Source organism: Microcebus murinus, chromosome 13 (genome assembly GCF_040939455.1).
Source record: "Microcebus murinus isolate Inina chromosome 13, M.murinus_Inina_mat1.0, whole genome shotgun sequence".
NCBI lineage: Eukaryota > Metazoa > Chordata > Mammalia > Primates > Cheirogaleidae > Microcebus > Microcebus murinus.
Window position 1 is genome coordinate 14867360 of NC_134116.1, and position 12575 is coordinate 14879934.

At 35.4% G+C, this 12575-nt stretch overlaps 1 protein-coding gene across 6 annotated transcripts in view; it reads right to left on the bottom strand.

Annotated features, from left to right (window-relative positions):
• Positions 1 to 12575, bottom strand: part of TPP2 (tripeptidyl peptidase 2) — a 71946-nt gene that overhangs the window by 54773 nt on the left and 4598 nt on the right. For all 6 annotated transcript variants that reach the window (XR_012922417.1, XM_076009292.1, XM_012751986.3 and 3 more), the window contains exons 2-4: positions 11105 to 11233; positions 2805 to 2900; positions 988 to 1092 (exon numbers count right to left, since the gene is read on the bottom strand). Coding sequence is in view for 5 of the 6 variants with exons in the window: in XM_076009292.1 (XP_075865407.1) it covers positions 988 to 1092; positions 2805 to 2900; positions 11105 to 11233 (330 nt within the window). In the remaining variant the exon portion in view is untranslated. The remainder of the gene's footprint in view (positions 1 to 987; positions 1093 to 2804; positions 2901 to 11104; positions 11234 to 12575) is intronic.

Consider the following 12575-nt stretch of genomic DNA (forward strand, 5'->3'; position numbering starts at 1 on the left):
GCCCGCCTCGGCCTCCCAAGAGCTAGGATTACAGGCGTGAGCCACAGCGCCCGGCCAAAATAGCATTATTCTTAACAGTCAAAAATTGAAAAGACGGCCGGGCGCTGTGGCTCATGCCTGTAATCCTAGCTCTTGGGAGGCCGAGGCGGGCAGATTGCTCAAGGTCAGGAGTTCAAAACCAGCCTGAGCAAGAGCGAGACCCCGTCTCTACTATAAATAGAAAGAAATTAATTGGCCAACGGATATATATATAAAAAATTAGCCGGGCATGGTGGCGCATGCCTGTAGTCCCAGCTACTCGGGAGGCTGAGGCAGGAGGATCGCTTGAGCCCAGGAGTTTGAGGTTGCTGTGAGCTAGGCTGACGCCACGGCACTCACTCTAGCCTGGGCAACAAAGCGAGACTCTGTCTCAAAAAAAAAAAAAAAAAAAAAAATTGAAAAGAAAGCAAACAGCAATCTGCAGAATAAATTGTGGTGCACCCATACAACAGAATATTATAAAGCAATGAAAAATTCAATACTCTACACAACATGGATGAGTATCATAACATAATATTGTGCAAAACAAACTATGAATAAAGGGATACTGTATGGTTTTATTTTACAAAATTCAAAATAGTCAAAATCACTCTATAATATTATAAGTCAGGACAGTGGCTGTCTTTGGAGAGGAGGAAGGGAGAAATGATGAAGAAAGGAAGGGATTTCAGGTATAGCTTACATGACAGAATTTTTAACTATACACCTATGACTTATGCACTTTTACCCTATCTGTATTATGTGCTAATTAAGTTTTAAAAAATGGATAAATACATATGTAAATTGACTTCAGGATAAATAATAAAGGACAAATTAGTAAAATTAACCAACTTAAAAGAAAATTTGTGAAAAAAGAAAACTAGTAAAAATACAGACTATTCATTCTCTAAGCACTCTATGATAATATGGTTGTGTGATAATGTTTAAATAAAAGCGACTAGCACCAACTTGAGAAGAGCCATTGTTGGTGACATCAAATTCTTCCTGTTTTCTACAGGCTTCTGCAAGGGCCACTCTGTGAACAGGGTCCCAGATCTTTTCCTTCCGTTCTTTCTGCAGGGACAGAAAAATTACCTTACAATTAGGCTGAAAAATATTCAGGTAAACCTAGACAGTTATTTATATGTGGATCTTGTTACCAGTTGTGATGCTACACCATCCTCATAGAGATTTTTAAAAAGTGTTTCTAATTAAGTAGATAAAGCAGTAGATCAACTATTAAAAATTAGTTAATTCATTATACCTAGGTTTTAAGACGTTTACCAAGACACATCCAAATGTATTTTTCCATATATCATATTTCCCAATTTAAATCCTTCCTTTTACCAAGAATACACAGTACCCCACCAGAAAACTGATTAAATTTCCAGTCATTGAAAATAAGAAAATACTATATTCTGGGCCCATACAAAATTGAAAAGTGTCATAAGCCAAGGGCAAGCCCAGGACTAGAATACAACTGCAACTGCACCAATATGCAAGCTTCTTCGACTTCCTCCCTCTTGAGGTTATTTTTTTTCCATCGTCTTTGAATGATAGAGTTCTGTGTTACTAAAATTGGCCTTAACCTTTATTTCCAGTGTCTTTGATTCATGGTGACTCCCAATGGAAGTTTGCTACTTAAAGGAATCCTTTCCAGTATTAATACAATAATCAATTCAGCTAATCTAAACAAAGAGTCAACTTTCACTTTTATCTGCATGCTAACTGTACCTTGTCAATGCAGTTGATTAAATTTAATACAGTGCATAATAATGCTATCTGTGTATTTCAGCCAGAAATTTAAAAAACAATATAGTATCCAATGAAAGTTAAGTTGCAGGCATTGAAACTGACCAATAAAGGTTAAATATGTAATCTACTGAGTAACTTCTTATGGTTTATAGACCTCTGGGTAAGGAAATAATATAACAATACTGGGATCATACGAAAGGGCCCACAAGTCTCATTTATTCTCAAGGATTACACCTTACCTTACAGTTGAAACCCTGGACTTGTACCAGCTACTAGTGCTACTGAAGAGGCACTGTGCAATATGGTAGCCACTAGCAACATGTTGCTGTTTAAATTTAAAAATATTACATAAGATTAAAATTTTAATTCCTTCATCCTACTAGCCATATTTCAAGTTTTCAACAGCTACTGTGGCTGGTGTCTACCATAATAGAGCAGACACTGAACACTTCAAATATTTTCCATCATCACAGAAAAGTTCTATTGAATAGCAAGCACTGTCTTAAATCAGGCTCCTTACTGCTCTACTTATAACTCCTATCTTTCTAATGACAAACTTGTTTCTTACACTTCAGCAGTTTAGGTCTGATTAACCCCTTCTTAATACTGAATGATGACTAACTGGGAGGAAGAAGGCTAAACAGAAAAAAAAAAGACAAATTATCATGGAAACTCTAGGAACAGAAATAAGGAGGTCTGGACTTTAAATCAAGTGTCTTTAGCTTTTTTCAAGTAAGTCCTTTAAAAATCCAATGAAAGCTATATCCTATCTCCCAGAAAAACACAAGTGCCTAAAAATTTGAATATAATTTCAGTGTGCTTATAGATTCCCTAAGCTTATCCATGTATTCAAGATTAAGAACCACTAATTTAAATGGATAACATTCCATTAAACAGAATCCTTAAGCAATCATTGTTTGAAAGCCATTTGGCCCCCTAAATAAGATTTTATGAAAAATTCCTTTTTCTTCAGTAGAAATAAAACCTGAGGAAGAAAATATACAAGTCATTGATACCAGGTTGTATATTACCTGTATCCTTTCCTTGAGAGCCTTAGGGTAGAAGTCATAACCATTTTTTATGCCAATATGATATTTGCCTGAGGGATTTGTCCAGCTTGCAGGAATCTATAGGAAAAAAGGTAAATTGTTCATTCACACATTGTTCTCAATTCCAGTGATACACTACTGAGAAAAAAGTATTTTAATTCTACTCTAATAGCTCAACTTGGATAATACTAGAGCAACATTTTAATACTCTAATAACTTAATATCCTTATAGCTTCTTTTTTTCTTGCCCATAAATAAGATGCTTCAACTAGAAGAATACCTTTTATTTATACAATGCTTCAGTCTATAAAGTGCTTTCAGCATACACTACTTCATTAAACTGCTCAGATTGTTAGTTCTTAAATATCAATGATACCTCAATTCCCCCTTCACCACTCTACCTCCGTCAAATGGCTGGGAGGGGAAGAAGCAATTTACAGAACCTTCTCTATGCTTAAATTTCCTGTTAAGAAAAAGAACTTCATTGTCCTCTACACCACCACAGGGATAATGCATAGATATTAAACCAAAGCTCTTTGAATTCTTAAGAAGAAAACTCTATAAAATCATGTTAATTATATATAACATCTTATAATACTATTTTTTAACTATTTCAAAGTATTTAAAAATACTACTTAAAGCTTTTGATTAACAGAATGATGTAAAGAGCATGCCCGATTTGCAAACAGAAAGTAAAGCAACAAAGACAAATTAAATTACTTGTCCCAACAGGAAGGTTGAAAACTGGAACCTAGTTCTATCATGAAGACCAAAAATTCAGTGTAAAGGATATACAATTTCAAGTCAGATAAATCTGGCTGTGAATCGAAACTCTATCACTGACTAGGGGAACCCACAGGCTTCTACTTCTTTAGAAAGAAAATAATCTTCCTTGGGAAGAAAATAATCCCTACCTTATGATTCTTGTGAATAATAAAATGCACTGAGCATCAACCAACTTGAAATGTCAATTAAGAAAATGCAGAATATTCATATTCTATGCAATCATAGGACCCATCATCAAAAACAGCTTTTAAAGGTATATAAATTATAAAGTTGAACCATCAACCACTCAGGGCTGGCTGACTCACCAATCCCTACTTGTGAAATATCTTTAACCCACTCATTCCCATGTCCTTCATCCAATTTTTTCCCAGGTAGAAAACTTTTGGATGAAATAGTCTCACAATTCAAATCAAGAAAACAATCATTTGCAAAACTTCAAAGATCTACTGAATTGTGACTTTTCAAAGGCCTATGTGTCGTTAATCATTTCTGAATCAACTGGATGTCTGGAAATTGTGAAATTTCAAATATGTTCGCGTACAACCTAGCATTTTTCATTCAAAACTTATCAACCTTTAGAAAACAGGAACTCTTAACTAATGTTTTCTGCAATAGACCATGACAAAACACAATAATAAAGTATTGCAACAACAGAGAAGTAAGCAGTCACTAGCTGGCAAATTCAAAGACTATTTGATGTGTATCCCACTGTACAGGCAGCCTTGTAACTCTCAGCTACTGGTAACTTCTTTGTTGAAGAGATTACAGAAAGCCATGAAATGCCAAAGGATTAAATGGAAGAACTAATTAAAACAACTGTAAAATAAAAAGGGGTTAAGACATATTTAATCATAACTACTTAAAATGTATGTAATACAATAAAAATAATCCAAGACATAATTTATATTTAATTATAAATAAGACCAAAACCTTCATGGTCCATGGAACCAGATACTTCTCAAACCATGACTATATATTTTCTTTACAATGAAGGCAGAATAGTAACAAAAATCAGATAAAAGTTATAATCATGGTTATCCTATCTAACCTTAGCCAAGTAAAGTTTACTTTATGAAGCAATTATGGAATATGTTATTTTATCTATTTGAATATTCTACATAAATGAAGTTACTTGTGGTTTCTTTAAGAATCAAACCTTTACATTTGACCATTTAAATTGACATCTTTAAAATAGTTCTAATTACATGGTAATATAACGTAACAAGACTGATTTTCATAATACATACATAATCTCTAATTATCAATTACACCTCATTTCTACAACTCTCTTAAAGAGTGGATGCCTAACAAATAGAATATTTCAGTGTGCCAAGTGTCATCTGCGTGTTATTGTACTAGGCAGTAAAGTCCTTTTAGAGGTGTTTTCTTTTCTTTTTTTGTTTGCTTCAAAATGATTTCAGCCATGCCAGCCTCATGCACACACCTGTCCTCTGGCTACCTCTTCATCTGAATACTGTGCTAAATGTGGCTGGGTCATTCATCATGCCTTTTATCTTTTTATTTTATCTTTTCATCATCTTTTTTTTTAAAAAAAATATTTAAGGCTAAATAGTGATTTAAAAATGACTTCAAGTTAAATGTGGTAATACTGAAAAAGTACTGTGTTCCCTTCCAAAATTCTCCTAAAATTAGAATAAAGGAGGGATAAAAACATTTAGAAACCAAAGGGACAAAGAGAATAGGAAATAAGACCTTAGAAACTCACATTTTGAAGGTCAAAGAGAAAAGGCGGCACTAAAAATTAGTGAGGAAATTGTGGAATAATAATATATGGTGTTGGGGCAATTGGGTTTTCTTATGGGAAAGAGAAAATAGAACTCCTATTTCAAAGCATATAAAATCAATTCCCAGGTGATTTCTAGAACAAATACGAAAAGAAAAGCTGTGGAACTTTTTTAAAATATAGGATATTTTCATGATTATGAGGTCAGAAAAGTTTTTTTGACATAAAAATCCTACTCAAAAAGGCAAAGGTTGATAAAGCATTATACATAAAGTAAAAATACAAGTACAGAATGGGAAAAGACACCTGTAACACATATAATTAAATGATAGGTAAACAGATTATATAAAGAAATCCTACAAATCAGTAAGAAAACAACAATCATTAGCATAAAAAAAGGCAAATGTAGTTTAATAGGAACTCACAAAGAGGAAATACAAATGTCTAAATGTATGAAAAGGCACTCAATCTCTGCAGAAATTAGGGAAATGCAAAATTGAAACTACAATGTGATATACCTGGATTCCCTGCATATTTTCAAAAATTAAAAGTTTGAACATACCAAATGTTAGAAAAGTAGTACAACTATTGAAACTCTTACACACTGCTAGTGGAAGTGTCTTTTAATACAAACACTTTGAAAAACTGGCAGTCTAGTGAAATTGTATCCCCATGACGTAGCAATTCCACTCCTAGGCACACGACCTGGAGATGTCCACACATACGTGCACAGGATACATATACAGAGCAGAATGGACTGAATGTGGTATGTACAACCATAGCATACTATATAGCAATGAAACTGAATAAACCACTGTTACACTTAACAACAGAGGCGAAGATTACAAATCTCAAATCTCACAAACACCAGCAAGGGTGAGAAGACATAAAATGATATAGAAATAGAAATGAGACTATCATGTAAAGTTCAAAAACAGGCAAAACTATTAATACATTTTAGGTATCCATATATGTGTAGTGAAACTACAAAGGAAAACAAAGAAATGATTATCACAAAAGTCAAAATAGGTTATGATAGGAGAAAACACAGGAAGTTTCTCAGGTATGACAATATTATTAGTCTTATGGGGTCGATTCAATGGTGTTAGCTTTGTTCATTAAACTGTACACATGTGTTTTATGTGCTTTATTGCATGTATATTTTACAATAAAAAGTTTTAATGTTTCTATTCACTTTTTCCTTTTACTTGCTTATGAGAGTACCCATGGTCCAAAGTAACTTACCACTAGTTTCTCAAGGAGGCCCTAGAATATCACCGTCCTTAGAGAATGAGACTACTGAAATGTCAAAGCACCTAACTGGTTGATCTTAAACTCAGAGATGAATAAGACACTACCTGTCAGCAGTTTATGGGACTATTTAAAAGAAGAAGAAATAGAATACACATTTAATTCATTTTAAAGCATGACTAAATCAAAGAAACTTGAAGCCTTTATTGTGCTGATTTCTGAAAGTTGTGTACTAAAGAGTTGGGCAGATTCAAGTAGCTAGAATCTCCATGAGTAGTGATTCTTTTTTTTAATGACTACTGCGAAATATATGAACACCTGCACATCTTTGAAAAAAAATTAACTGAACATGTGTGTGGGTACATTTTATTTATGGATAGAGAGGGGAGTTGTAACGAAGATTGGTGGAAAGTTGGTACAAGGAGCAATTAGACTCCCACTGTCCCATCCCATATCCTGCCTAAACTTCACGCACCAGGCAAGGGCTCCCCATTTGAACCAGAGAGATGTTAGGATCTTAACTTTCTGAAGAGGTTTACATAGCAAAGAAGAGAGAGGCCTGGGGGTATAGCTCAGTGGTAGAGCATCTGACTACAAAGAAGAGAGATGGGACATACTGAAAAGAGTCAGCCAAGAGATCACCCCAAGCCCTTTCACAGCCCGACTCTCTGAATAACAATGGCTAGGTTTCTCTCTCACTCTTCCCCCTTAACCCCAGGACAAACAGGCTAAGGCCCTCTTTCAGGTAACTGAGCATATCAGTGGGGAAAAAAAATACTATAGACTAACATTCTTGGGTCCCCCCAAAACATCATTATTACCCTACAGTGAAACCCACTGCCAAAATATGCTGCATAAGCAAAGAGAGTTTCCAATCACTGTTCCTTGCTAAATAAATAACAGACAGCCAGGGATGACTAGATATCTAAGGAAAACATCTAAAGTAAAAAGCAGAGAGCAAGGAAAGAGAAAAGGAAGAGGAAGTGGCCCAGAAAAGAGGAGGAGGAGGAAGAGAAAGAGGATGAAGAAAAAAGCAAAAAGGAGAGAAGAAGAAAGCAGATAAGGAGACTAACAGGAGAAAAGGAAGAGGAGGAAAGAAACAAAAAGCAAAAAACTTTAAATAATAAATATTCTCATAGAGATAAAATGTTGCATGTATGAGACAAAAATATGCTCTGAGTGAAAATAAAGGGGCTTTTGCAATTAAAAATAGGTAAAAAAGTTTACATAAGGGCTAGTTAACAAAGTTTACATAAGGGCTAGAAGACAATGTTGAGACAATCTTGGAAATTTCTCAAGAAGGAAAAAGACAAAAGCAGTGAAGAAAAGGTGGAAAAACAAGATAATTGAAGGATCAATTCAAGAGTCCAATGTCCAATTAACAGGAGTTCCAGATGAAAGAACAGCAAAAACAATAGGGAGGAAGTTATTTAAGAGATGATGCAAAATAATTTCTTAGAAATAAAGGACCTGCAAGTTAAACCGTCTTCATCCACATATTAATTCCACAAATAAAGACTAAGACTAGGGAAAAAACTCAAGAAACAAAAAGCATTAGTATGTTACTTAAAACATTGAAAAGAATTTAATGTACGCAAAACTTAAGCCTGGTGGAGTCAAAATCAGCAGGGGAGAGATGGGACAAGAGACTTAACTTTTCTTGTTAGAAGCCTTGTAGAAATATTTGTCTTTTCAAACCATGCAGAAATATTAAACACAATTAAAAATTAAATAAAAAAACCCAAAATGGTGAGCTGAGAATTCTTAACAGTAGAGCTAAAGAAATCTGTCAAGTTGAGAAAAGACCAACTTTATCAATTTTTTACTTTTATACATTAGCAATATACATAGTATATATAATTTTACCTTTGAGCACCAGTGATATTACTAGTTCATGTGGTTTATCTAAAGCATGGGTTACTAGAGCTATTTTAAAATAAATGGTTGAGAAGAATACTTTATATGGTTCTAAATCTGTATGACCTACTAGGAATGCTCTCTGGTTTCCTAGAGTAACATAACTCACAGGAATCCCAAATTTCTCTTTAAAACATTTGCTATAACAAGGGTGACTGGGGAAAGACAGGCCAAACTCTAGAGTAATCCAGATGTGTGGAATTTCCCTGCAGTTTTTTTTTCCTTAATAAAAGCACATGGTGTCTTAGCTCAGACTGCTATAAGAAAATACAGGGTGAGTGAGTATCCTTTATTTGAAATGCTTCGAACCAGAAGTGTTTTGGATTTCAGATTCTGGAATATTTGCATTATACATACAGGTTGAGCATATCTAACCTGAAGATATGTAATCTGAAAAATGTGCCAGTGAGCATTTCCTTTGAGTATAATGTTGATGTGCAAAAGAGTTTTGTATTTTGAAGCATTTGGGATTTTAAAGGGTTTTAGATTAGGGATGCTCAACCACTATGTATGATACAAATATTCCAAAATCCAAAACACTCTGGTCTTAAGTATTTCAGATAAGGGATACTCAACCTGTACCATAAACTGGATGACTTTAACAACAGAAACTTCTTTTCTCACAGTTCAGGAGACTGAAGTCCCAACAGGGTACCAGCATGGTTAAGTTCTGATAAGAGCCTTCTTCCTGGCTTGCAGAGGCTGCCTTCTTGCTGTGTCTGCACATATCTTAGAGAGAGCAAGCTCTCTAGTGTCTCTTCTCATAAGGATACTAATCCCATCCTGAGGGGCCTCACCCTCATGACCTCATCTAACTCTAATTACATACCAAAAGTCCAACCTCCAAATGCCAAACACATTGCAGGTTAGGGCTTCAACATATGAATTGTGGAGGGACACATTCAGCCCATAACACACGGAAAAAGAAGCAAAACTTGGATATTAATGACTGCCATCTGCCCGTAATAGGCAGATTTCTAAAATGACCCAAGCCTCTGTTTAGTCCCTCTCCTTAGTGAGGGCAGGACCTGTGAATATGAGACATCACTCCCATGATTATGTTATGGTATGGAATGTGGCAAAAGTAAAAAGATTTTGCAGACGCAATTAAGGACTCTGAGTTAATCAAAAGGGAGATTATCCTGGATGGGCCTGAATTTATCAGGTGAGCTCTTTAAAAGAGGAACTGGTACCATCCCGAAGGCCAGAGATGCTCTTGCTGGCCTTGAAGAAGCAAGCAATTACAAGTGTTACAGCTGCAAGGAAATGAATTTTTCCAATAACCAAATGAACTTGGAAGAGGACCATGAACTTCAGGTGAGGCTTTGACCTTGACTGCAGTCTTGTGAGACCCTGAGCAGAGACCCATAAAAAGCTATACCTGGAATCCTGACCCATGGAAATAGTGAGATAATGAATGTAAAAATGTATGAGATTTTAAGATGTTCAGTTTTTGACAACTTGTTACACAACACAGAAAACTAATATGCTGCTATATACTAAGTGTATCTAAAGGACAATGCCTAAGTATAATTCAGATAGGTGGGAAAAGTTAATTATAGCTCTTCAAGATATCTAAATAATCACAATTTTATATTCCAAACTAATTCTGTTTGTTGCTTTAAAAGATAGAGTGCCGAATCACAGTTAAATTCCTGTCATCCTCTATGATCATTAGCTAGTATCTCATGATCTGTTCTATGCTTATTTGTAATTATTTTTTATGTTTAGCTTACCCAAGTCTTTCTACCAAGGACACAGAATAAGACAAAGCTAGTCATTTAAGTCTACAGCTATTATATCCTAAATACTTATTCATGGTCAAGTTTGAGCAAATATTAGGAAGGGACAGGAAAGATGAAAGCAAAGCTACCATGCAATAGCTTTCTCCACCTTTCTATTCAAAACATAAAATAGAATTTAGCAACTTCATTGAAAATAACTCAATTCCAACTACCTTTCCAAACAATAAAACAATGGTTGCTTCTAAGATGGCCCTAATGATCCATACCTACTGGTATTCATGCTCTTGTGAAATCCTCTCCCCTTAACTGTGTGCTGGATTTATTGACTCACTTCCAACAAACAGTATATAGTCAAGTAAAGGGCTGTCACTTCAAAGATTACTTTTATAAAAAAGACTGTGACCTTCATTGTGGGCACTCTGTCTCGGATACCTATTTACCCTGAGTGATGGCAGACAGCTGCCATATTGTAAAGCAGCATTGTGGAGAGGCCCATGTGGCAAAGAACCAAGGTCTGCCAATGACCACTTGAGTAAGTTTGGAAAGGGAACCCTTGTCCCCCACCCAAGTGGAGCCTTCAGATGAAGTCATAGCTAACAGTCTGCAACCTCATGAGAGTTCTTGAACTAGAGGTACCCAGCTAAGTCATACCCAGATTCCTGACTCGCCGAAACTGTGAGGTCATAAATACTTGCTTTTTTAAACCACAAGGTTTTTGGGTAATTTGTTATACATCTATAAGCTAATAATAAACCTACCGCCAAATGTAAGCTAGAAACATTAGATGCTTTGAGGCAACAGTACAAAAAAAATTAAAAAAAAAAGATAAAAGCTCCAACCTTAAGCACTCTTCCTGAAAGACCAATAATTTCACCATCTTTTGGCTCGACTTCTATAGCAGTATTCACATCACCACTTCCTGTTGTATCAATGATATCAATGATTTTTGGTTTTCCATCAGGTGTAACCTGAAAATTGAGACAATTAAAATATAAATTACAGATTTTAGGTTTTTATCCTTAAAGAAACCAATGTAAACTCATATGTAAGTGTGTATAAAATTTCCCACAAAATTTGCATTCATTTAAAAAAGAGAATTGAATTCTTTTAAACCAAAGCCTGACAAATACTAATAAGAAAATTTAGCCCTGAAACACTACAGGATCCTTCAAGTGGTTTCATACATCCACTTAAACATTTACTGAGCATTTACTATAGGCCACACCCTGTTTTAGGTACTGGGGATACACAGCAGTGATGAACACACAAAAATCCCTGACCTCACAAATCTTATATTGTAGCAAGGAGGAAGTCAATAAACAAGCATGTAAAATAAAGAACATGTTGGATGGTGATAATTACTACAGAGAAAAATCAAGCAGTGAAGGGAAGATAGGTGTTGTGGGGCTTTCAATTTTAATTCGGCAGGTCAAGGAAGGCCTGGCTGAGAAGATAACATTTGAGAAAAGACCTGAAGAAGGTGAGCTTTGGGCTGGACAAGTATAAAACTTTAAGGGAAAAAATGTTTAGTAACATTTAACAACATCATTATAAGATGCCACACTAGCACCTTAAATGCAACAAGTCCGAAGTTCAAATTTAACATGACTTTCAAAAACCCATTTTTCTCCAGGCTTTGCCATCTCAAAAATCACTACACACCCAGTTGCTCATGCCAGAAACTGAAAAATCCTTTTCTGATTCTTTACTCCAATTTACTCCTCACATCAAAGCTATCAGAAAGTCCTGTTAATTATTTCTCTAAAACATAGTTCAAATCCATCTTCCCTTCTGATTTTCACTACCACTATTCTTTCTTCAGACCATCATCAACTCTTGCCTTCATTATGTGGATCACCTCCTTAGAGGTCTCTCATTTTCCATCATTTGCCCCAACCAAAATGAATGCAGGCTGATCCAAAAATCTGAAATTTAAAATGCTCCAAAATCTTTTTTAGAGCTAACAGGACACTTTTCAAAGGACACGTTGATTGGAACATTTCAGATTTTTGATATTTAAACAAGCTATATTGTATCAGTCCTCCCCTTTAAACCCATCAATGGATTCGTAAAGCACTCAGAATACTCTGTATAAAAAGCCCGGTGCTCTCTGACCCCAGTCACTCACGACTCTAACCACACTGGCTTCCTTTCAATTCCTGAAACATGACAAACTGTTTCCTGCCTCGTGACTTTCTAAGCAGGGTTCTTCTGCCTAGAATCCCCTATCCCTTCAACTGTTCTGCAAGATTCCACCTTATCTTTCAGTTTTCCATTAGTGTCACCCCTTCCTGATGACTTCAAGAGTCT